At 45.5% G+C, this 27,228-nt stretch overlaps 1 protein-coding gene across 1 annotated transcript; it reads right to left on the reverse strand.

Annotated features, from left to right (window-relative positions):
* Positions 1 to 3,653: 3,653 nt before the first annotated feature.
* Positions 3,654 to 26,467, reverse strand: atox1 (antioxidant 1 copper chaperone). Its single transcript, XM_085995814.1, has 4 exons — positions 26,353 to 26,467; positions 18,299 to 18,374; positions 13,417 to 13,572; positions 3,654 to 8,228 (listed from the first exon to the last, which is right to left on the reverse strand). The coding sequence occupies exons 1-3, from the start codon at positions 26,356 to 26,358 to the stop codon at positions 13,448 to 13,450; spliced, it is 207 nt and encodes a 68-aa protein (XP_085851940.1). The 5' UTR covers positions 26,359 to 26,467; the 3' UTR covers positions 3,654 to 8,228; positions 13,417 to 13,447.
* Between the last annotated feature and the right edge of the window lie 761 nt (positions 26,468 to 27,228).

The raw sequence follows: 27,228 nt of genomic DNA on the forward strand, positions 1-27,228 counted from the left end.
GTTGTCATGGACTGGTTGGGCTGAATGGCCTGTGCCTGTGCCATATATCCAATATAATCCTATGTAATTTTAAATTTGAGATGTTGGGGAACCAGGAGCCAATGTAGGCTAGCAAAGAGAGCATTGGAATAGACCAATCAGGGAGGTGACAAAGGCATGGATGAGAGGTTCAGCGGAAAATGGGCTAAGGTAGAGACAGAGGCAAGTGATGTTAGAGGTGGAAGTTGGTGGTCTTTGTAATGGAGAAGATATAGGGCTGGATGCTCAGCTCAGTATCAAATAGGACTCCAAGTTTGCAAACAGTCTTGTTCAGTTTGAGATGATGGCTGGTGAGGGGGATGGAGTTGGTGATGAGGCTAGAGAGTTTGTGATGGGTGACATGAGAATATTGATTCTGCAGCAAGTATCTCCCAGGTTTGGTGACATTTCAATATAAGAAGTATGTTTCAAACATTATACAAGATCATAATAAACTTGTGGCTATTATTTAGAAAGATTGGGTGCTTTTAACCTGCTTTAAATCCCCATGTGGTGCTTACCTGTTAACAGAAGTAGTTGCTACCTAACACCTCACTTTTCACCTAGCCAGTGGAGACAGTAAGGCGTTTAGTAAAAGCACATAACCATGACCTTGTGTGCCATTACCAGCATCTGGTATTTCAGCTACTAATGGTATGAACCGATGCCAGTTCTCTAATCTCTGCTGATTGCAGCGTTACTCACCCTGCATTACAATTCACCTACGGGTGACGTGTGAAAATTGTGACATAAAATGGAAATAACAATCTGCAAAATAATTTATAAATGGATATTAGAAGACTGGTGTCAGCTAACACCAGTAGGATTCAGAACACCAGACATTAGCACACCAGGCATTTGGTTGAAGCACAATTGCAACAGAGGAAACTAGAAAAGAAAATAACAGCAGGGGAGAAATTTCACAGACGTTGAATCATGGAGAACTAAGTTCTTTGGCAAGGATACATGTTTTTATTCCTGCTTAAGGTATCCAAAGCATTTCTTTTTTCTAAAGTGCTGCTAATCCATCAAAGGGATCTTTTAGTACCTTTATTCACTTAGGGTCTTTCAACACCATTTTATGTTCCAAGTGATTATTGCTTCCTCTCTTGGTGCTGGAGGGTACATTCACAGCAAAGTAGTTCCCATTTAATGACACATCCCATTTCGAGGCATTAAAACATTACCATTTATTGTGTTGTGTATCCAGATGTGTTTTCTGGCTAATCATTTTTAAATGATATACAAGTGAGTTTAGTCAAAGCTCGACTGGAATTCTCAGCACTTCATTTTCCTTTGCTTCAATCCCGCAGTCAGATTTCTATGGTTATCTGTAATTTGTTCCTTTGGGATGAATGGATACACAAGTGTAGAGCCTCTGAAGTGCGCTATTTGTAAACATATCACAGCTTCAAATTATAGCTGAAGGTGATTGTAATTAGTCTGAACAGTAGAGGTCAGTCAGCACCCACACTAGACAAACAGGAATCCCTGGTAATGTTAATGTCAGCATTTCATTAAATGGATTCAAATCATCATTGCGGTAACTAAAGCTTACAATCTGCAAGTTAACAGATAGGGCACACTGTACACAATTTTATTCAGTTCCACCTTCAGTAAATATGTGTGTTCATGATATGACTGAAAAATAGAAAAACAGAACACAGTAACTCTTGCATGCACTGAATAGAATGTTATAAACTAATAGATTGAGATCATGCTGAACAGCGATAGAATTCATGTACAGTATACACAAAATATCAATCTGGATACAATGATGCAAACTCATACATTTGCCTGAAGCAGCTAATATGCTTCAAATGGATACCATTTACATTTTTTCTTTTTCTCTCTTCCAATTTTTACTCTGATTTTCTTACCCCCTATTCTTCTGAAAGCATTCTCGTGTATGATTGCAGAGTTCCTGGCAATCTTATTCTCCGTCAAAGGAATGGAAAATTGGAAGCGGGGGTTGGGGGGTGTATAGCGGGCAGCTGATCTGCTCCCTCCGCTGATACTTAAAAATCAGCCCTGTAGAATCTGGCAAAGATAATTGTACAGCTAAGAGGTGGTAAAGTTAACCACAGAGATGTGAGGCAATAAAGATAAGCTACAACGGAATAAATGACATAACATCAGATTGCTATAGATAACTCTATTAAAGACGCAGTTTAACATTATTCTGTCTAAGCTGCAACGCATCAAAACCATGGCCCAGAATTTGCAGTTGTAATGACAGCGAAACTGTCGGTGTTCACCGTCATTACTCTGTAAATCTGACAGCAACTTCTGGAGTCTGCACATGCGCAGTTAAACGCGGAAATCGGAAGTTGCTGTCAGTGTTACACTTCTTCCACAGGGTGCGCTGTTGCTGTCTTCACAGGTGGAATCAATTAGGAATCACTTGATTTGATGTGAACATCCAATTTTAAGCTCTACTCTCACTATAAAAACCCCTGAAAAAGTTAAGCCTTGTTGAATGAGGTGTAACTGAGTTTTTAACGGCATATTAAGTAATAATTACTGCTGAACAATCTCTCTGGCCCTGAAAAACTAATTTTGTATTTGTGTAATGTCAAATATCTCTATTCCATGATAAAAATTCCATAGGTTTTTAAATAATAAAAATTAATTCTCATTTTTTTAAAGTTTGTTTATGATATTTCAGCTTCTACCTTAATTTCATGTGTATGCCCCAATCTTTATTTTGCTTTCTATAAAATTATTAAAAATGAATGATAAACCCTGCTTTTTACTTCCTGGTTTGCCATCTGGGAGAAGTCTTCAATGTGATTGGCTGCTTAGCCTGCTTGATGATATCACTGTTGCTGGACGCCAGAGATTCCCTATAGATGGCGCCAGAATGAAATTAACGTCGGAAAAGGTGAAATCCACACCACAGAGACTGCTAAAGGTTTGTGAGCAGCTTTCTTCGAGGCCAGTGGCGAGTGCTGTCACTTCACCGCTGACCGCAAATTTCAGGCCCATATGCCATGTTTTTTTGTTTCTTCTCTTTCCCCACCCCACAATAGACTCATATTGGGTTATGGTTCCATGGATGCTAGCTACCATCCACTTAACTGGCCATTCTTAATATGTAGGCCTCAACCGTGAATGCTGACAGGCTATTTGATCATGGGGGTCATCACAGCTGAGCCCAATCCTATCCTCACTTGACATCAACCCACGTTTCACCACATCATTGGATAGCAGTCAGGGGTGGGGACCCTGACTGATCTTTCACCCCCACCCCCATCATCCACTGCCCATGGACCCTGTATCAAATTAAAGAACAAATCAATTAAAACTTTTTGACAGTCATCTTGGTTTCATCATTAAACTGAGCACTTACAACTGGAAATAAACTCTAACATAGTAAATTTATAAAAAATTAAACTTAGCAATACAACAGCATTTCCTGTGTTTGAAACATCGGTAACAATGTTTTCATTACAGGCCTGTGATTATGAGAAGCCTGAGCCTCAAGTTCATAAATGTATCACTATCAGCTGAACAAGCTTCACCAGGTAGCAGGCTATAGCTTGCAGTAGACTGGCCATTCTTGATCATGCCACAACTTGCTGCTTGTAATCTCAATTAAAGGTTATGAAGAATGAAAAACCCGAGGGAAAAAATTGAAAGTAACCAGAATTTATTTTTGTTGCATAAAACATCAAGACAAGGTGAACCATTACTAACTTTTCCTTGAGCGAACTTCAAAAGCAGAGAGATGCGTACCCCTACAAATACAGTCCACAAGTACAGAGATGAACAGATACAGCTGAAGAGAATACAGGTGAGTGAAGACATAAGAATATAAGAAATAGGAGCAGGAGTAGGCCATACGTTCCCTTGAGCCTGCTCCGCCATTCAATAAGATCATGGCTGATCTTTTACCTCAACTCCACTTTCCCACCCAATCCCCATATCCCTTAGTGTCCAAAAGTCTATGATCTCAGCCTTGAATATACTCAACGACTGAGCATCCACAGCCCTCTGGGGCAGAGAATTCCAGTCACAATCCTCCGAATGAAGACATTTCTCATCTCAGTCCTAAATGGCTGACCCCTTATCCTGAGACTATGACCCCTAGTTCTAGACCCCCAGCCAGGGGAAACAGCCTCTCAACATCTACCCTGTCAAGCCCTTTAAGAATTTTACATGTTTCAATGAGATCACCTCTCATTCTTCCAAACTCCCAAGAATATAGGCTCATTCCACTCAAGACTCGGTGGCAATGACTCAAAGTGGGTCTTTATATTTTGTCAATATATTCTAAATGATACACCAGCTGCATTTCTGATTTATACTCAGAACTCAAAAAAAATGTATAAATAATAGCACTTTCTGGAAAGATGGTACCATTATTCAAGTTTGAAGGAAGGTTCTTAAGAAAACTCCTGAATTTAAACATTTTACTTTTGGTAACACTACTGTTGCAGAAATATTTGGTAGAGGGGAATGATGCAAATTACTTTTACCTTTTCTGAAGTTTTATATATTTCTTGGCCTTTACTATAAAAACCCATACAATAGTTGGGGAATAGAGTTGTTCCCCCATATTACATAGAGGGTTCACGTACTTACGCAAGTGTGGTACATAAGGGAACCAATTTACAGGAAACTTTGGTTTATCCAGAGGTTGTATGCCCGGAAACCTCGATCTAATGGCAGAAATCAGCAGCTGTTTTGTTAGTTTTTTTTTCTAACAGTCAGGCTGTGGAAAGCATCTCTGTAGCTTAGCAACAGCTTCAGAGACGCTTCCAAGGTACGGGCTGAGTGTTTACAAGCTGTTGCTAAGCAACAGTGTTTGTTGTCAGATACGGAGATGAAAACCTCCGTATCCTTCAACATTAGCGCTGGTCTATCCGGAAGTTTTGATCTAACGGCACCAGCTCGGTCCCGCCGGTGCCGGATTTCGTGTAGTTTCCTGTATTTGTCTATCATCACTGGGTTGAATATAGTGGGGTAGAGAATTTGCAGAAATTGGCTAATTAAAGCGCAAGGTGTGTCCAGCGCAAATCGAGTTTCTGTGATCTTCTGCGCTGGTTTAACAAACATCATGCTGGAAGCCGGTCCCACCCCCATTTTGAATTAATAAGCATGGCGTGTTTCCATCCATTGCGCTCCTGCGACGAGGCTCTTAAAATTAAGTTTTTTTTGGCGCAAGGGCACTAATAGGCACCTTTTAAAAGTTTTTAAATATTAAAAAGTATTTAATTTACTAAAACTGACTAGTATACACCAGTGAAACTAGCAAATGGTTTTGTATAGTTTTTTAGTCACTTCCAGTGATTTAAAATCAAGGTTACTCACAGGTGGTGGACTAGACATGCTTATTAAAAAATGCTTATTTTTTGTGATAATCCTGTTTTCAGCTGTATTAATAAAACTGCACCAGGACACCACTCTTAAATGTATCAATGAATATTTTAATGCAAGGGAACCAAAAAATTATGTTCTAAAACGCTGCCCAATTGCACTGGTTCATGCAAGATTTTAAGAGTGATTATGCAAATGAGTTTGAGCATAAACTTGAACCATAACTTCACTTCAGAAAACCAGCGCAACTTGCATCCGGATTGCCCCCAAAGCAGTAACTCTATCCCACTGTTTATTTTTTAGGAACCAATCAAAAGACATATGGGGGCACGGTGGCATAGTGGTTAGCACTGTTGCCGCACAGCGCCAGGGACCCAGGTTCAAATCTGGCCTCGGGCGACTGTCTGTGTGGAGTTTGCACATTCTCCCTGTGTCTGCGTGGGTTTCCTCCGGGTGCTCCGGTTTCCTCCCACAGTCCAAAGATGTGCAGGTTAGGTTGATTTGGCTATGATAAATTGACCCTTAGTGTTAGGGGATTAAATACGTGGGGTTACGGGGATAGGGTGGGATGTGTGTCGGTGCAGGCTCGATGGGCCGAAATGGCCTCTATCTGCACTGTAGATTCTGTGATATGCTTGTCTCAGGAGAAATCTCTTCCAAACTTTTAAACACATGCCTTTGTGCACTCACTCGAAGTACCATATGCTGTGACTTTACACACTAATCTGGCTTTCTGGTAACTGTCTCCATTCTCTCCAGCTGCCCTCACTACCATTTCTTCCAATTGAAAGTTGAGAAATTGGGCCACAAAGGTACATAGGTATGTAGAATGGGACTTGATGCATTGGGAGCTTTATTCTGTGGTTCCTTCCTAGAATCAGACCAGCAGTTCCTCAGCATTCACTGAAAACAATCTATTCACATCTCCATGGAAGTAAATGTCATTGTGCTTGCCAACATAATTCTCATTATAGTGAATCTTTGAAATAGCTGTTTCTCTTATTTTGGTAGGTGGCATGTATTTTCCACTTCCATTAGTCCTCCAACACTGACCGATTCTTCCATTTTGTGCACCTTTTGGCCTCCTTATCAGACTGCTCAAATCATTGTGTAATCAATCTCGAACTAACTAGAGTACAATGTGAAGAGAGACTTTCCTGACTGCTGTTAAAAATCTAGATTTGCAGCATGGGCATAACTAGCTTCAGGAGATTTTTTGTTTTAAGTGGTGTGTAATTTTTCCCATTAACCTTCCTGCTTCTTACTTCACAAGTCAGCCTTAGTACCAAGGCTAGGAAGCTGGAACTGTCCAAGCTCCTCTCCAGTCAAGAGTTGGGTTGCAAACCCTCAAATCAATTTTACATTCAGAATGTCCCCATGAACAGTCAGGAGAGTAGGGTGTCCCAGCCTGCAGATGGTTTTCATGGACTTCGAGACTACTTCATGAACAACTTAAAACAATAGTATAGCGCCGTCAAACCCCGGCCAGGGTTTCCTCCGTGGGCGTAACCCATAAGTTGCACCCAAAATTGTGCCGATTTTGCCAATGTTGAAAAATACATCCTCCCAATCTCATTAGAATATGCTCGAACTCAAAATGGCGTACATTGGCATAAATCAGCGTAAACAACTGGGACCCAAGGAAATACCAAACCCTTTCTTCCTTGAGTCTTAAAATTTAAAGTTTCAACTCATTTAATCATCATTCATGCACATCAGGCACAGCTTTTTAAGAAACTGCAATCGAGGTAGCTTTTCAATTTTTAATGTGACTTATACTTTGCTATAAAAATGACCTAAAAGAAACAGATAATACAGGGCAGATTTCAGTAAGGATAATTTTTTTTTTTTAAGTTCAAAAGATTGCAATTAAAAGACCAGAAAAATGACAGGTTCCTGCTGCGCCTGAAAATCTGGTCAGAATGTTGAGCCCCGCTGAACAAATGCAATTGGAGGCTACTCGCACTTGAGAGTCGGGGCGTGGCTAGCTGTGGGCGGAGAATCGTTCAGACGGAAGGTTTGAAGGACAGACGTAAAAGATCGAGGAGACTTGGGTGTATTATAGTTACACGGGCAACTCACCCACGCCAAGATTTCTGCCATCTTTTAAGTCACGTAATTTGTTTGCGCCCAGATCACGTGTGTACCTGGGCGCAGATGCAGAGGAAACTCCAGGCCCCTAGCCCAGTACAGTTAGTGGTCCCTACCCCATCCCAAAAGTTACAGTACAGTTAATAACTCCCCGTGTGCATGAATACACATTCTCCCTATGCCTGAGCAGTACTTTTAGTCAACCTAGGGTAACTTTTCTAGGCAGGAGTGCAAGCTACAGCTAACATACGTTATCCTATTCAATTTTTTAAAAATGCAAATGATTGAAATCCGAAATAAAACCAAAATACACAGATGAGTCAGCATCTGTAAAGAGTTTAACACTTCATCAGAACTGATCCCGATCAAGTCATCGGGTGGGCAAGACAGAAACATCATCATTTTGCCACGTCTCTAGTTACAGCACACTCATAACTGCGGCAGCCTTACTAATTAAATATGGAACTTAAGACTAATGCAGGGAGGGAAAAGGCTGAAAGCAGCTGCTTTAGGAGTTACTAAGACAGACATTTATTTATTGTGTATGTGAACATAAAAGAAAATAATTATAGATGCATTTTAAACAAATTACAAATGAAGGCATTTTCAGTGAGGCAACGGTCCAAACAACTACATAAAAAGCACTTTGTTTTCCGTTCAATAAGAGGCTAATAATTATCGGAGTTAAAACTTTTCATTATGTTCACAAAGAATCCAGCTGTCATTGCCCTGTAATTTGGTTCCATTGATTCAACAGTCAGAGAAGCTCTTTGATTTCACCCATCAGGTTGGTGTTTCTGAAAGGGAAGGAAATTTAATAGGTATTACAAAGCCCATTTGCAATGGTGCAATTTCAAACGATTGTGGAAAAGTAGCAAATGAGCAGAAGCACCTTACAGCTGCGCAGTCAAGGACTTTGTTTTGAAGAGGGAACTAGATGGCATTATCGCCCTTTCACGTGGGGCTGGAGCTGAATTCAGCCGAGATTTGCCATAGAAATTTCAGCACAGGAGGAGTCCATTTCAGCCAATCATGCCTATCCATTGCTGGCTCCACACTGGCGCTGTCTACTCTGATCCCATTTTTTGCTCCATCTCGTGTAATATTTTTCTTCTTTAGGTACTCATCTAACTACCCGTTGCTGCGATTGACTTGGTTTCAATAGCACGTGTGGTACTGCAGTGGTTATGATACTGGGCTAGCAACTCAGGTCGCAAGTTCAAACCTCACCATGGAAAACTGTGAAACTGAATTTTAAAAATCTGGTAATTTGTAGACTAGCACCAGGAACAAAAGTGACCATTAAAACTGCCCGATTGTCTTTAAAAACCCAACTGGGTTTTTAGTACCTTTCAGGAAGGAAACCAAACCAATCCTGCCTGGTTAGGCCTACACATATCTCAGGTTCCACACAATGTGACCTAGCAAGTCATTCAGTTGTACAACCAATTGCAATGAAGGCCTACTACCTTCGCAGGGCAACTTGGAACAAGCAATTAAAGTGGCCTAACCCAGCATTGCACATCCGGAGGATGAATTTTTAGAATATCATGCTCTAATGCTAAAGAAATACCTACATGCATGCTGACGACACCCAGCTCTACTTCACCACCACCTCTCTCGACCACTCCATTGTCTGATATGTCACACTACTTGTCTGACATCCAGTACTGGATAGACAGAAATTTCCTCCAACTAAATATTGGGTAGACCAAAGCCATTGCCTTCGGTCCCCACCACAAACTCCGTTCCCTAGCCACTGAGTCCATCCCTCTCCCTGGCAGCTGTCTGAGGCTGAACCAGACCGTTCGCAACCCTGGTGTCGTATTTGACCCCGAGATGAGCTTCCGACCACATATATGCTCTATCACCAAGACTGTCTACTTCCACCTCTGTAACATCGCCTGACTCCACCCCTGTCTCAGCTGCTGAAACCCTCATCCATGCCTTTATTATCTCTAGACTTGACTATGCCAATGCTCTCCTGGACTGGCTTCCCATCTTCCACTCTACATAAACTTGAGCTCATCCAAAGCTCTGCTGCCCTTATCCTAAGTCACACCAAGTCCTGTTCACCCATCACCCCTGTGCTCGCTGACCTACATTGGCTCCTGGTCTGGTAACGCCTCAATTTTAAAATTCTCATCCTTGTTTTCAAATCCCTCCATGGCTTTGTCCAACCCCATCTCTGTAACCTCCTCTAGCCCTACAATCCTCCAAAATCTCTGCGCGCCTCCAATTCTGGTCTCATGCACATCCTCTATTTTAATCGCTCCACCATTGAAGGCCATGCCTTCAGCTGCCAAGGCCCTAAGCTCTGGAATTCCCGCCCTAAACCGCTCCGCCTCTCTCTCCTCCTTTAAGACGCTCCTTAAAACCTACCTCTTTGACCAAGTTTTTGGTCATGTCCTAATATCTCATGTAGCTTGGTGTCAAATTTTGGTCGGTAACGCTCCTGTGAAGTGCCTTGGGGTGTTTTACTATGTTAAAGGCGCTATATAAATACAAGTTGTTGTTTCTACAAATTCTTTCGCCATTTACCTTTGCAAACACTTTCAACTTATGGCATGAAACTCTCCCTACCTTATTGTAATAGTCCCTAACTGAAATTAATGTGTGACACTTAACCTAGTTTGCAGTGGGCATCAGATTAAAACTGTCTGTAATGGGCACACTCACTTGGGGAAGCCACAAAAATAGCTGGTGTGAAGAATGGAACTGCTGTAGTAGCATAGTGGGGGGAGGGGTGTATCTTTCTAAGGCTGGAATTAAAGTACTTTGTTGTGGCAGTGGAGAAGGAGCTTTGTACAACCCGTTCTGCATTTGACATGGGAGCATCCGATACTGGCAATGAGCGCAGTGAATTCTATGTCCAATAAGACCATTCCCAAGCACAAACACAATTTATGTTTTCCAACCACTACCCTGGTGAAGTTGCATAGTTTGATGTTACAGGGTCAGATGTCCTTGTGGTGCCCCACCTGTATAACTTCCGAAAGAATTAGAAATTACCAAGCAATTCAAAATGTAACACACAAGTACAATGTGTCCCAATCTGTATGAAATAGAAGAGATAAATCTGCAGGAAGTACCGTGCTTTAAAAATATCAATCATTAGTATCTGCATGATTTACAATATGTCCTGCTCTTATCTTTTTGAAAAACATTCTTTTGCAGGACTTCTCTGTGAAGGGAATCATTTCATGGCACAGAGTGACAAGAATAGTGTTCATATCCAGTTAACAATCTCAGTCATGCGGTAATGAAGGTCCGGAGAGAGAAAAGAAGAAAATCAAAATCAGAGGTGGAGTTACAGCACTTTATTCTGCTGCGTCTCCTGGCAGCCAACTTAAGCCCGGAGTGGGCTTTTAACTGGAAAATGGTATGGAATACAGACTTAAGTGGGTGGAAGGAAATAAAATGAGGAAAAGAATAATGTGGATTAATTGGGGAAGGAGCAGTCACAGCTGCAGGCTGGCCTGGGTTGTCCGGTATTCTATCTGCTCCCGCACTACGAGGAGCATTTAATCCTCCAAGACTGATGGGTAATAAGAGAAAATACTTGTGAAAGAAAACATCTACAAGTCAAAAACACACACCTGCATCAATTATCAGATTACATCATGTAATTTAACTTTTCCAGGTAAGTTAGCCCACAATACCAGCTGTGGCTATCTGCCCTTATGTAATGCCACGTCTGCTAACATCTTTAACAAGCAGCTGGATCTGGTTCATGAAATCAAACATTATAAAGTACACACAGTAATTAAGTAATACTCTGCTGAATGCCATGGACTCAGTTCTTTTGGCACATGGTAATACCATCTGTGATTGAGTAATGTACATTCAGTTTAGTTATGCTGTTTGGAATTGACATACTGCATAAGGTCAGGCAAGCGATCGCCTTCAGGGTCTTTCCACAGAAGGGAAGCCTCCATTTGCTCACTCCACTCATCAAACCTGCATCTTCCAATAGCCCAAGTACAACTGTACTGTCAGACACTGTCCCCAACTTCTTCCCTATTGTCAAACATATATGTAACGAGAATGAAACAAAAACTCCTGGATATTAACCTAATGTGATATTTTATAGGAGTTAATAAACTTAGAATTAGCCACTTCTGATCAGAGTCTGTCTCACATATTTGCTCCTTCATGGGAAAAATAATTCTTATAATCTCCAGTCTTGCTTTAGCTGTGTCAATTTAGAAAGCAAAGAAAGACTTGCATTTATATAGCACCTTTCACTACCTCAGGCTGTCCCAATGCACTTTACAACCAATGAAGTACTTTTGAAGTGTAGTCACTGTTGTAATATAGAAAACATGGCAGCCAATTCCCATAAATAGCAAAGTGATAATGACCAGATAATCTGTTTATTGTGATGTTGATTGAAGGATAAATATTGGCCAGGACACCGAGGATAACTCCTCTGCTCTTCTTCGAAATAGTGCCATGGGATCTTTTATGTCCACTTGCGAGAGTAGACGGGGCCTTGGTTTAACATCTCATCCAAAAGACGGCACCTCTGGCAGTGCAGCACTCTCTCAGTACTGCACTGGAGTGTCAGCCTAGATTGTGATCTGGAGTGGGACTTGAACCCCCAACCTTCTGACTCAGAGGCGAGTGTGTTACCCACTGGCTCACGGCTGACACACATCATGTGTTACAGTATCATTAGCATTTCGCCCTCCAGTCACTGCCAATTAAATAACCTGGTTACACCCACATTGCACAAGCCTTGCAAGAGCACAAGCATTCATTTTAAATTAAAAAGCAGTAGAAATCTAAATTCTTTTCATATTTAAAAAAAAAGACTTGTCTGCTCGAGTGGGGGTGGGGGCACTACAAACAGCATCAACAGCCCATGGCGAGGGAGAATGAGGAAGAAAAACACCCAACATGCACGGACAAGATCAGCCTTAGTTACGATGCCTCCCAAAATTTACTCTCAAAGCTCACACTTAAACTGTAGTTCCTTGCACGAGCCACAACCTTCATGAGGAGACAATACTGTGAGGGGGAAAAATACTTCACTGAAGTATTTGACCTTTTGTCTTGCCAACACCAGTACTACCATTTAAAATGTGACCTATGGTTTACACAAGCAGGCAGAGGCAACAGTGGCTATTGTGAGTAGACTTTATCTAGAAAGATTAAGTGATGCTGATTACATCAAGTGTTTCACCTGACATGGTACTTTTATTTCTGCACTAGAGTTAATTATTACACACTATAAAGTAAACAATTCCCTACAGCCATCTGAAAGCCAGAAACCCACATTGTTTTAAACCTCATTTTATCACCTTCTTATCCAAGTTTTGCAGCACCATTCCCCGACCAGGCAGATGGCCTAATTCATGGGTCTCTGCCGATACCAGCTCCTACAGTGGGGCTGTTGAGGCACTTTGTAGTACCTCAACCATTGCCCCAGCTAACTCAATGCAGACAAGTTTTATATATTTTTTTAATGTGAAAGTAGTTTATATTTCTACAGATACAGGTGTGTGAGCAGCACATTGTGACCATGCGACCCAGCCTTGTCTTGTCCCCCTTGATTCCCACCCCCCCCCCCACCTACTGTGGGGAGTCCCTCACCTCCAGTTGGCATTTCTGTGACAAGTTCAAGGTTAGTTAACAGTGGCTATGAACGCTCTGGTACGGCATATTGGAGCAATAAGGCACCGCACCACCCTGGTATAGCTACATTTTGCACACAATCAAAAACATTGTCCTCATTTTAGTCACCTATCAATGAAACCAATTCTGCTTTTCCACTCCAAATGCATCATTAAAGCACTTCCATGGAAGGCCTCACGACATGGCTTTTAAAGAGTCAAGATGTGAAAATACTGGCTCGCAAGTCCAACGACGCCAGGATAGAAATCCCAAGCGCCAAGTGTTTGTGCAGAAACATGGACAGAACGCTGCGTATTGTGTGTATGTTGCAGAATTCTTCCAGTGGGAAGCACGCTGAGTATTTACCTTTTCAGTTACACTGACTACCACACGTGCTCTACTTTTCTCCGCTGTACTGTACATCCTTTCCTGTCTTCTTCAGGTGTTCTGTCAGCATCTCCACGCTGTGCTTAGAATCAATGAAGACTTTTTTGTTGGGAAGATCAATATCAAATTGCACATCTGCAAAAAAGAAATCAGGGCAGATCATTTTATTTTAGCTATTTAAAAAGCTATAAAAGAGCTCTAAAAGCAGGAATGAGTATTCCAAAGTCGGTACATACTAATCTTCCCAATGGTTTAGTGGGTAAAGTGAACCATATCATTCTATACTAAGGTATATAGACTGGGAACTTCAATTGCTGGCTTATGTTGACCCTCTTTGGAGCAGTGGTGGGAGCGTGAGTAAAGGGGAAGGAGGAGAATATCCTGCTCCTTATCTTTCATTTTTTACTAATATGTTCCCAAACCAGTGTCCACTAAGCTTCAACAATATCTCCCAACCCTGCAACCTCTACCACCAAGGACAAGAACAGCAAAATCATTAGGACACCATCACCCACCACATTCCCTCCAAGTCATACATCATCCTGACTTGGACATACACCACTGCCCCTTCATTGTTGCCGAGTCAAATTCCAGCAATTCCCTACCAAACGCCATTCTGTGAGCACCATCAACCCAAGGACTGCAGCAATTCAAGGCAGCGGCCCATCATCTTCTCTGGGCAACTAATACGGCCTTACCATGCTGCCCACATCAATAGAAAATATTTTTTTAAAGTGTATACATGAATGTTTGGTAAGCACATGATGGTACTCAATGTGTGGATTCACACATGAAGAAGGGTCTATCAGAGGCTCAGGTACCTACTCCCCCAACCTACCCTCGTCTTTTTTTACATCCTGGCAATATGACACAGCACTATAGACAGGCTCCATCCCATGACTGAACTGGGTATCTCAACTAGGGTAATCAGTCCTCCGGCTTAAATCAGAGATAATTGTTTTTATAACCACAAGGCTACGGACTGCCTCCAGCATATTAGTCAGTACAGAAGAGCAGTGAAGGACTTAAGCTGGTCCCAAAGAAAATTAAAAGTAATTAAGCACAAGACAGACACAACGGCAAAGATAAAATGCTTTGCCACTGAGTAGAAAACTATCGATTTGGGCTTCCCCAATAGTTCGTTGGGTAAATGCATTTCCTGGTGTGGCATAGACCATAAAAGAGCCAAGTTCACTACCCTGGTCTGTGCCGTGCTAACAACAACTTGCATTTATATAGCACCTTTAACATAGTAAAACATCCCAAGGCACTTCACAGGAGTGTTATCAAACAAAATTTGACACCGAGCCACATAAGGAGATATTAGGGCAGGTGGTTTTAAGGAGCGTCTTAAAAGGAGAGAGGGGTAGAGAGGCAGAGAGGTTTAGGGAGGGAGTTCCAGTCCAGAGCCAAGGGCCCAGGCAACTGAAGGCACAGCCACCAATGCTGGAGCAATGAAAAATTGGGGGGGGGGGGGGGTGCAACAAGTTGCCGGAATTGGAGGAGCACAGATATCGCGGAGGGCTGTAGGCAATGTTCCCTGTAAGCTGTGCTTTGTTCTGTGCGGCCTGTTTCTTTCAGTGCACGGTCCCTTTAAATTTCTGTGCATGCGCGGTATTTACAATGGGGAAGCCAGTGAGCGGCCTGCGTGGGACCTCTCCCGTTGCTGCGCGGCCACACAGCTTAGAGGGAACATTGGTTGTAGGGCTGGCGGAGATTACAGAAAAAAAAGAGGGGCGAGGCCATGGAGGGATTTGAGAACAAGGATGTGAATTTTAAAATCGAGAAGTTGCCCCACCGAGAGCCAATATAGGCTAGCCAATACAAAGGTGATGGGTGAACGGGACTTGGTGCAAATTAGGATACGGGCAACACACGTTTTGGATAAGTTCAAGTTTGTGGAGGGTGGAAGGCAATCTCAACAAGGCTGATAGTGGTCTATTGTAGTGCCTCCACTATGTCCCTGGGCTGCTGGAAAAGGGCATTGCGGGGCTTTTAAACCCAGACTTTATGACTCAGAAGGAAGAGCGTTACCAATGAACCAAGGTGAAAATAGCTGACATAAGCTCAACCTTCAGTTCCACACACTGCCCAGAGTACCATTTTTGATTTTGGGGGCCAAAGCCATTCACTGCCCAGCAGCATTTTACACCAGCCACCTCCACAACATTCAAGGATAATGGAGATGAGGGCTAGTAAAGCTTCCCAAACTAACAAATTCCTTACAGTTAGTAATTACCAGCTGGTAACAAAGGTCTGCTTGTGAGTTTTTCTCAAACTAGGCACTTAGCCAGAAACACATATATATTTATCAACACAGCTCATATGCGTACAATTGCACAAGAACATATTGATTTATGCTTTTGTCAATGTTCCCATATTCTCTGACCCTCCAAGTTAGTGCAGCCATGCTCTTTGTACCTCCAGCGCAATCAATACTTATGTCAGTCCACTGACATTTTGCCCTTTGACAGGTAAGCCTATTACATTGTCCACGATAGCAGACAAAAGCTCAACATGTTTATGTGGGTCTCCTTTGTCCACTATGTTTTAGATGCTGAGCTGTTTTAGATGCTGAGAGGCCGTTTCCCCTGGCTGGAGAGTCTAAAACTAGCGGTCATAGTCTCAGGGGTCGACTATTTACTGAAACGAGGAAAAATTTCTTCACTCAGAGGGTTGTGAATCTTTGGAATTCTCTAGCCCAGAGGGCTGTGGATGCTCAGTCGTTGAGTATATTCAAGACAGAGATTGATAGATTTTTGGACACTAAGGGAATCGATTGCCATGGCAATCGGGCAGGAAAGTGGAGTAGAGGTAGAAGATCAGCCATGATCTTATTGAATGGCGGAGCAGGCCCGAGGGAGCGTATAGCCTACTCCTATTTCTTATGTTCTTATTTGAACTGATTTAAAATAAACAGGTCGACACCTCCATAAAAAATAGTAGACAGAGGAATGACATACAAACATACTAAGCCTTCATTCCCTAGTAACTTCTCATATACCTTTCTTCCTTTTTCTGAAATAAAATTCTATATTTAAATTTACCAAGCATTGGGGAATGTAGCCAGCTTATTATAGCGCACACTTGGATGACTCCTGTCTATGCCAACTAAAAATTAATTTCCCCTAATATCCCATGGTTCCAAGATACACAAACAGAAAGTCGCAGGTTCAATACGTTAGCCGATCTTAACAAGGGCAGTAGTTGGGGTGCTACAATCGACTCAGTGCTCCTGGATGAGGGGGAACCAGTGATGATTCCTGCTCCTGACTGCTATCCTGCTGGAACGTGTGTGCTTTGTTTGTCTGTGTGTGGGCATCAGGTAAGGATGGGTTCAAGCTCAATAACAATTTCTCCATGGTTCAATACTCTTTGAAGCACACTGTCCAGGTTCACCTATGAAGAATGGCCACATGGCAGAGTACCAGAAGGCTTAATGGTAACCCTGAAGCTAGCATGCTGTCAACCTTAATGCCATCTGGTTGGTCCATACCTGGAGTACTGTGTTCACTTCCAGTCACTGAGATACAAGGGAGACAATCAATGACTGGAGCCTGTGCCGAGAGGTGAGCTACAAAGCTCATCCTTACTGTTGAGGAAACACTGGAGAAATTTGGTTTTTCAGTTTGGAAAAGAGGCATCTGGGAATTGACCGTATAAATGATAACCATATGGAAAAGATAAATCTGGAAAATCATTTTAAATTAAACTGCAAGGGTAGAACCAGGGCCCACAGGCTCAAACTAGTAAAAGACAAATTTAGGACTATATCAAGAAGTCCTTCTTCACATTAAGAGTGATCAACACATGGAACAGACTCCTGGATAGATTAGCAGAAGCAAAATCTTTGGAATAATTTAAAGACCGAATGGTTGCTATAATAGGAGGGACTTTAGGGTCATACAAGATGGATGAACCAAGGGCCTTCCTCATCAGTAATTGGCCCAGAAATTCCGTTCGCAGGCCTCCCGCGGGCGGAGGGCTGCGATCTGGAAAAATCTGCGCCAAGACCAGAGGGCTCCCGGGAGGCGCAGAGTTCCGTTGCTGGGCCTCTCCAAACTGCTGGTGCACAAGGCCCACGTATCCCAGAGGCGCAGGCGGTTCGCAGCGTCCCTGGAATCACATGGGCCATGGGGAGCCAATCAGAGAAGGGAATCTCCATTCATAGATTTGACAGGAAGACCTGTCAAGTATATGAATAGAGATCACCCCCAAAACATAGCAAAACTTCAAATAAATTTTAAAAAATCAAATTTTTAAAATGACTATAAATTACATAAATTAACTATTTTAAACAAAAATGTAAATTTTTGAAAAGAATTATTAAAGTTTTTAACGGGGCTAAAAATAAACTTACCTTTCTTTAAAGTATTTTTAAATAATAAATCAGTGGAAATTTTTAAAAACTTTTTTCAACTCTTATCCTGGTAAAAGCAGGCTTTTACCAGGCGCAAAAATTGTAAGTGTTTTCTGCGGGCGGAGGGTCTCCAAAAAACGGAACTCTCCACCCGCAGAGGCCCTGCTCCCGGGCAGCCAGAGGATCTGTCAAGAGCTTTCTTGACAGATCAGAAATGCCAGTTTCCAGCGCATGCCTGAAAACAGCATTTCCGATGTCCCTACAGGTGAGTACACAGTGCGTACTCACCCATAGGGACCGGAATATCCGGCCCAATATCTTGTGATCTTCTCTACAGATAGTTAGAATTTGCAGTAATCTTGAACACCTGTTTAATTCCCCAGCCATTAGTATCCATGTCAAGTAAAATGTGTGAACATGATCAAGATCATAGAATCACCTCCCACGCTAGAACCAGGTTTGTGAATTGACAGCTTTCACAATACAATACTTTCAGCTCACCTCCTAGCTTATTCAACACTCGAGTCACAGCACCAGAGCAGCCTTCACACGTCATATCGACGAAGAACTCGTGTTTCTGCAAAAGATTAAAATATTTAAAATTACCTAAAGGATTTGACAATCTCAAGTATGCATTGTGCTTCTCTTGCAAAGAAAAATCTATTGACTCATTTAGTTCTCAAATTATGCACAGGCGATGAGATCAGTAAACAAAGCAGATCTGTATATGCTGCTTCATGTACAAAAAGCACAAACAAGCCCCAGAAGCCTGAGGTGGGCCACCAACACAATCCTGACAGGAGTACACTTTCATACCCCACCACTGCTCAAATGAGTCTCTTCCTGTCTCCCAAGGAGACCTCCATCTTCCACCAGGTCAAAACACCCATCCAAAAATTAAATCTCATCAAATTTGAAACTCTGCATCTCTTCTGAACTAACATTCTCTCACACTGAAACTATTCAGATGCAGTGTACAGTCTGATGCGCCATCAATTACTCCAAAGACTGAGGTTAAGCGAGTAACAACCAGGCTTTTATTAACTAAAGAATGAAGGTCTAGTCTCGAGTGGTCGATCCGTCCAGAATACTAAGGGACTGGGAGGTAGTCACTTATATACCTGGAATAGTGGGAGGAGTCAGCCGAGGCATGTCCAGACCTGTACCTAGTGGAATACACATACAGACAGGTATAACAGTGGTTTACCACATTCACCCCTTGTTTAAAAATGAGTCCGGCGGGGTGAAGTATATTTAAAAGTTCGTGTATTGGAGTCTCTCCGGAGGTCTTGTCTGCCGCTGTGATCGACGTGGCGACGGCAGGGGTGGTGGAGCTTCCGGCGTCGCGTCCCGTGTAGGCTGGGGCACTGGAGTGTAGTCCTCGTGGGTGACGGTCCAAGGCGAGCCGGCTGCTGGGGTTGGATATCGGGTCGTGGGGGGGGGGGGGGGGGGGGTGGTAATGGGTAGTGGGTTACAGCGGTCCCCGAGGGTGTCGTGGGGGGGGGGGGGCGCGGGTGGTAATGGGTAGTGGGTTACAGCGGTCCCCGAGGGTGCGAGGTCTCGTATGGAGACTGTGTCCTCCCGCCCGTCCGGGTACGCAATGTAAGCGTACTGGGGGTTGGCGTGGAGGAGGTCGACCCTCTCGACCAGGGGGTCCGTTTTATTGGTCCTCACGTGTCTTCTCAGTAGTACCGGCCCTGGGGACGTCAGCCATGGCGGTAACGCTGTCCCCGGTGTGGACTTCCTTGGGAAGGCAAACATTTTCTCGTGAGGGGTGGCATTGGTGGCAGTGCAGAGCAGTGACCGAATCGAGTGGAGCGCATCGGGGAGCACCTCCTGCCAGCGGGAGGTCGGAAGGCCCCTAGACTTTAAGGCTAGTAGGGCGGCCTTCCAAACTGTTGCATTCTCTCTTTCCACCTGTCCGTTCCCCCGGGGGTTGTAACTGGTGGTCCTGCTTGTGGCTATACCCCTAGCGAACAGGTACTGGCGGAGTTCGTCGCTCATAAACGATGAGCCCCGGTCGCTATGGATATAGCTGGGGAAACCGAACAGGGTGAAGAGGCTGTTCAGACATTTAATGACCGTGGCACTGGTCATGTCCGGGCAGGGGATAGCGAACGGGAAACGGGAGTACTCGTCAAAGATGTTGAGGAAGTACACATTGCGGTCGGAGGAGGGGAGAGGCCCTTTAAAATCGACGCTCAGGCGTTCGAAAGAGCGAGTGGCTTTTATCAGGTGGGCCCTGTCTGGTCTATAAAAGTGCGGTTTGCACTCAGCGCAGACTTGGCAGTTCTTGGTCATGGTCCTGACCTCCTCAATGGAGTAAGGCAGGTTGCGGGCCTTGATGAAGTGGAAGAACCTGGTGACCCCCCGGGTGGCAGAGGTCATTGTGGAGGGCCCTCAGCCTATCGATCTGCGCGCTGGCGCAGGTGCCACGCGATAGGGCATCTGGGGGTTCATTGAGCTTCCCAGGCCGGTACAAGATCTCGTAATTGTAGGTGGAAAGTTCGATTCTCCACCTCAAGATCTTGTCATTTTTGATTTTGCCCCTCTGCTTGTTGTTGAACATAAAAGCAACTGAACGCTGGTCAGTGAGCAGGGTAAATCGTTTTCCGGCCAGGTCAATGGTCGAAAAGACGCGGTACTGCGCGATCTGGTTGACCATGTCAGCTATGCGGGGGAGTGGGTAGGCGTCCAGCAGGGTGTAGCAGTTTATTGTTTGGCTGTAGTCGATGACCAGGCGTTGTTTCTCGCCGGTCTTAACGACCACAACCTGGGCTCGCCAGGGGCTGGAGCTGCCCTCAATAATCCCCTCCTTCAGGAGCCGCTCCACTTCGGTTTTGATGAAAACCTTGTCCCTGGCACTGTATCGCCTGCTCTTTGTGGCGATGGGCTTACAGTCGGGGGTGAGGTTAGCAAACAGTGGGGGGGGGGTGGGACTCTGAGTGTGGAGAGGTTGCATCTGGTGTGCGGCGGGCAATTTGGAGGCTGCTGGCTGCGGACTGTGAGTGGGGGGAGGGGGCCACCGTACGCCATCGTAACGCTTTTGAGGTGGCACTGGAAATCCAACCCCAGTAGAACGGCAGCGCAAAGTTGGGGCAGGACCAGGAGTTTAAAATTATTGAACACAGTCCCGTCTACTACTAGTGTCACCACGCAGTAGCCGCCAATGTCCGCTGACTGGGACTCGGCGGCCATAGAAATCCGCTGGTGCGCAGGCAGGACTGGGAGAGAGCAACGCCGCACCGTGTCGGGGTGGATGAAGCTCTCTGTGCTCCCGGAGTCAAAAAGGCAGTTTATTGCATGGCCGTTTACCTTAACGTCCATTTTGGACCGAGCTAGTTGGTGCGGTCTCGTTTGGTCCAGCATAACAGAGGCCAACGTAGGGGTCGGTGTGTCGCTGCGGGTATCAGATGGGGGGGGGGGGGGGGTTGGCGGCCTGCTGCGTCCTGGCTGGTGTCCAAGATGGCGGCGTCCATGATTCCCATGTGGCTGGAGTCGTCCAAGATGGCTGCTGCTGCGGTGGTTCGCACATGGCTGGGGAGGCCCAAGATGGCGGCCCGCACGCGGCGCTGTTGGGGGCCCAAGATGGCGGCTCGCACAGCCCACACGCGGCGCTGCTGGCGTTCAGGGTGGCTTTGGTCTTGCAGACGCTAGCGTAGTGTCCCTTTTTCCCGCAGCCCGAGCAGGTCGCATTCTTCGCCGGGCAGCGCGCTCTGGGGTGTTTGGCCTGGCCACAGAAGTAGCATTTCTGGCCTTGGGATACTGCTGTCTGGCTTTGGGACACTGCTGCGGTGGTTGGGCCGTTGTTGGGCTGTGGCTGGGGTGGCACGGTGCTATGGGGCTGTCCTACCGTGTCCCAGGTTGTCGTTCCCCGCGGCGTCCACGGTGCAGAGGAGTAGGCATCCATGTCCCGGTAGGCTGCGTCCAGCGTTAGTGCGATTTCGGAGGCTTTGTCGAGGGTGAGGTCACTCTGCTCCAGCAGTCGCTGTCGGGTGTAGTTGGACCTGTGGCCCGCTACGAAGGCATCCCGGATCAGTTCCTCCGTGTACTTAGTGGACGTTACCGCCTTACACCCACAGGCCCGGCCAAGCACGGACAGTGCTTGGAGGTATTCCTCAGTCGATTCCCCAGGTTGTTGCTTGCGACTCCCCAGGAGGTGCCTGGCGTAAACTTCGTTCACAGGGTGCGTCTACTGGGTCTTGAGGAGCTGGAGGGCGGCTGTGTACGAGGTCGCGTCCCAGATGACTGAGTACACGCGGTGGTTCACCTTGGAGATCAGGACAGACAGTTTGTTCGCATCCGTTACAACCGCAGTGGAGGCAGTCAGGAATGCCTCGAAGCACATGAGCCAGTGAGCAAACTTGGTGGAAGCGTCCGCTTCCCGACTGTCCAGGTCCAGGCATGCTGGTGTGAGGATCTTCTCCATTATAAAAAATTTAGTTAATAAAATTGATGCGCCATCAATTACTCAAAAGACTGAGGTTAAGCGAGTAACAACCAGGCTTTTATTAACTAAAGAATGAAGGTCTTGTCTCGAGTGGTCGACCCGTCCAGAATACTAAGGGACTGGGAGGTAGTCACTTATATACCTGGAAGTGTGAGGAGTCAGCCGAGGCATGTCCAGACCTGTACCTAGTGGAATACACATACAGACAGGTATAACAGTGGTTTGCCATACAGTCTACTGTTAATTCAAAGGCTTTTTTTTTTACACCAAAAGTATCAAATTATCCAGTGATTCAAATTAAGCCTTTTTGCTCTGAAAAAATGAATTAGATCATTCATCTTAGAATTAAGAGTAGATTGTAGTCTACTTTATAAAAAATGATTTCAGAACCAATTTCAAAAGAACCCTAACCACTTTAGACACAGGTTTCCACTATATACTCAACTGAGTTGCTAACAAGACTGTCCAATGTCACACGAATAGCATAATTGCTGCAGAGATACAGTTCCATTCAGGCAATGAACCAGCAATGCACAGGCACATCTCTGTTCAAGGAAGATCCATTATTGCGACCCCGTTAGTTAGGGGCTGAAACTGATGAGTATAAAACTGCAACTATACTACAGGAAACTCTCGATTTACCGGCACCTAAATAACCGGAAATCTCTGTTAACCGGCAAAATTCAGGAGTAGGTTCAGGTAAGTTTTACTTCATATTAGTGGCCGTTCCTGGATCTGTGGCTGTGTAACCGGGGTTCCTGCACCTGTTGCTAAGCAACAGGGACGCTGGGTCTTGTGGCCGGGGTTCCTGCATCTATTGCTAAGCAACAGGGACGCCTGGATCTTGTGGCCGGGGTTCCTGAACCTGTTGCTAAGCAACAGGGAAGCCTGGATCTGTTGCTGTGTACGGGGCCCTCGTACCTTTTACTATACCTCTCTGTAATCTGGACTTTTTGATAAACCGGCACCATGCTGGTCCAGTCGGTGCTGGATAAAATAGAGTTTCCTGTATATCCATTTTGATTTGGGATACAAGCAGGGCTTCTTTGTGACTTAAAAATGTTTGGCTCGCTTCACTCACTTGACAATTGCAACACACAAAGGCGTGTGAAACACAGAGGCAAAATGATGCATTGTGCAGATCAGTCAGTATCTTAAAGATCACAATAGGTTACCATTTCGTCATTCCGAGCAAAAACATTTAACTATATGTCAGCCGTGGCTCAGTGGCACCGCTCTTAGTGCCATAGAGTTATACAGCACAGAAAGAGGCCCTTCGGCCCATCGTGTCCGCGCCGGCCATCAAGCCCTATCTATTCTAATCCCATTTTCCAGCACTTGGTCCGTAGCCTTGTATGTGGTGTTTCAAGTGCTCATCTAAATGCTTCTTGAATGTTGTGAGGGTTCCTGCCTCTACCACCCTTTCAGGCAGTGAGTTCCAGATTCCAACCACTCTGGGTGAAAAAGTTTTTCCTCAAATCCCCTCTAAACCTCCTGCCCCTTACCTTGAAACTATGCCCCCTGGTTATTGACCCCTCTACTAAGGGGAAAAGTTCCTTTCTATCTACCCTATCTATGCCCCTCATAATTTAGTACACCTTAATCAGGTCCCCCCTCAGCCTTCTCTGCTCTAAGGAAAACAACCCCAGCCTGTCCAGTCTCTCTTCATAGCTGAAGCGCTCCAGCCCAGGTAACATCCTGGTGAATCTCCTCTGCACCCTCTCCAAAGCAATCACATCCTTCCTATAATGTGGCGACCAGAGCTGCACACAGTATTCCAGCTGTGGCCTAACTAGCGTTTTGTACAGCTCCATCATAACCTCCCTGCTCTTATATTTTATGCCTCAGCTAATGAAGGCAAGTATCCCATATGCCTTTTTAACCACCTTATCTACCTGTCCTGCTGCCTTCGGGGATCTATGTACATGCACACCAAGGTCTCTCTGATCCTCTGTCATTCCTAGGGTCCTACCATTCATTGTGTATTCCTTTGCCTTGTTAGTCCTCCCAAAATGCATCACCTCACACTTTTCAGGGATAAATTCCATTTGCCACTGCTCTGCCCATCTAACCAACCCATCCATATCGTCCTGTAGCCTGAGGCTTCCCTCCTCGCTATTTACCACTCCACCAATTTTCGTGTCATCTGCAAATTTACTGATCATACCTCCTACATTCATATCTAAATCATTAATGTACACGACAAACAGCAAAGGACCCAGCACCGATCCCTGCGGTACACCACTGAACACAGGCTTCCAGTCACAAAAACAACCTTCGACCATCACCCTCTGCCTCCTGCCACTAAGCCAATTTTGGATCCCATGGGCTCTTACCTTTTTGACCAGTCTCCCATGCGGGACTTTGTCAAAAGCCTTACTGAAGTCCATGTAGACTACATCAACTGCACTACCTTCATCCACACACCTAGTCACCCCCTCAAAAACTTCAATCAAATTGGTTAGACATGATCTCCCCCTGACAAAGCTATGCTGACTATCCTTGATTAATCCTTGCCTCTCCAAGTGGAGACTAATTCTGTCCCTCAGAATTTTTTCCAATAATTTCCCTACCACTGATGTTAGGCTCACTGGCCTGTAATTCCCTGGTTTATCCCTACTACCCTTCTTGAATAATGGTACTATGTTAGCTGTTCTCCAGTCTTCTGGCACCTCCCCTGTGGCCAGAGAGGTTCTGAAAATTTGTGTCAGAGCCCCTGCAATCTCCTCCCTTGCCTCTGAGCCAGTAGGTTATGGGTTTAAAATCCATTCCAGAGTCTTGAGTACAAAATCTAGGCTGACACTCCAGTGCAAGGGAGTGCTGCACTGTCGGCGGTGCCGTCTTTTGGATCTGACGTTGACTAAGGCCCCCGTCTGCCCTCTCAGGTGGACGTAAAAGATCCCATTTGACCAGATCACCTGTTTTAGGTGTTGGTTGAGGGAATAATATTGGCCTGGACACTGAGAAACTTGCCTGCTCTTCTTAAAATAGTAGCATGGGCTCTTTCACATTCAAGATAGACATCTTATCTGAAAAATGGCACCTCCAACAGTGCAGCACTCCCTCAGCACTGCATTGGAGTCTCAGCCTAGATTTTGTGCTCAAGTCTCTGGAGTGGGACTTGAACCCACAACCTTCTGACTCGGAGGCAAGGGTGCTACCAATTGAGCGACAGCCCAAGTTGGCCTCAGTGCATCTAGGCCAATGGCGAAGGAAAAATTGAGACAGTCCTCCCACACAGAACATTGTTTTTTCTTTGGTCAGCCTTATAAAATGTACCTAAAACATCTCTTCAGAAACGGGCGGCTTCTGCTGTGTCAGTTGCACAGTTTGCAGCTTGTCCTCATCACCAGCCAGCTGGAAGTGTGCAGCCTGGCAAGGTGGGGGCACAGCTCCAGTGGCCAAATAGCCTGCTGATACTCAGAGGTGGGGGAGCACAGAAATAAAGACCTGCATTTATATAGTGCCTTGCTGAACCATCGGACGTCCCAAAGCGCTTTACAGCCAATGAAGTACTTTTTGCAGTGTAGTCACTGTTGTAATGTAGGAAACACAGTAACCAATTTGCACACAGCAAGCTCCCACAAACAGCAATGTGACAATGATCAGATAATCTGCTTTTTAGTTGATTGAGGGGCTAAATATTGTCCAGGTCACCGGGGAGAATGTCCCTGCTCTTTGAAATAGTGCCGTAGGATCTTTTACGTCCACCTGAGAGAGCACATAGTGCCTCGGTTTAACGTCTCATCTGAAAGACGGCCCCTCCGACAGTGCAGCACTCCCTCAGCACTGCACTGGAGTATCAGTCTAGATTTTTGTGCTGACTCAGAGGCAAGGGTGCTACCAACTGAGCCACAGCTGGCACAGCCCAGCAACGATTCAGCTGAGTGATGGGGGATTATCCAAACCCCTGGAAACACTGTAAAAGCCGGCCCTGTCCTCACGCTGCCCCCCATTGCCCGCTCCACCGTCCCCAAGCCCAAGCCCAGCCACCTCGGCTCTCCCGGCCTCTCGCTCAAGGACCGCTTCCGCGGTGAGATTCCTGGGATCCGGACCGGCCCTCTTCACAGGCCGCTGCAAGTGTGAGTTGCTGGAGGCTGCTCACCGGCATGATGGCTCCTCACTCCCGGTCCCCAGGCTCCGTTCCTCCAGAACAAGCCGGCTCCAGGCTACCACGTCAGCAGCTCGCCCCGCCTGCTTCCTCGGCGCATGCGCCTGCCTCGGTCACGTGGGCCTGCTAGGGGAACCAGTGGAATGGGCTGCGGTTCAGAGGCTTAGCCGCTAGGGGAGCCCGCGGGTTGTACCCTTGCTGCAGTTCAGTGAGTAGCCACTAGGGGAGCCCGCGGGTTGTACCCTTGCTGCAATTCAGCGAGCGGCCGCTAGGGGAGATCGCGTGTCATTCCCACTTGCTGCACTTCAGTGAGTGGCCGCTAGGGGAGTCCGCAGGGTTTTTTAACCATTGTGGCAATTCAGTGAGCGGCCGCTAGGGGAGCCCGCGGGTCATTCCCACTTGCTGCAATTCAGCGAGCGGCCGCTAGGGGAGCCCGCGGGTCATTCCCACTTGCTGCAATTCAGCGAGCGGCCGCTAGGGGAGCCCGCGGGTCATTCCCACTTGCTGCAATTCAGCGAGCGGCCGCCGGGCGGACGCCCGCGGTTGACGTCCGATGAACGGGCTGCAGTTCGGGCATGGCCAGTAGAGGAGCCCGCGGGTTGTACCCTTGCTGCAATTCAGCGAGAGGCCGCTAGGGGAGATCGCGTGTCATTCCCACTTGCTGCAATGCAACGACCGGCCGCTAGGAGGAAGACCGCAATTTAGGTCGGACAGGGCTGTGAAATTGGTAATTACAGGTGAAAATGATGTCTGCTACAGACTGCTGAGAATAACATTTGTGCTCAGCAAAAATGACAGTGGTTAAAAACTCATTTAAGTATATAGACCTGAGGTTTTTTTAACAATGGCAGTATACACAAAACATTAAAA

Source organism: Somniosus microcephalus, chromosome 8 (assembly GCF_052327205.1).
Source record: "Somniosus microcephalus isolate GS21.2 chromosome 8, FLI_Smic_1.0, whole genome shotgun sequence".
Taxonomy (NCBI): Eukaryota; Metazoa; Chordata; class Chondrichthyes; order Squaliformes; family Somniosidae; genus Somniosus; species Somniosus microcephalus.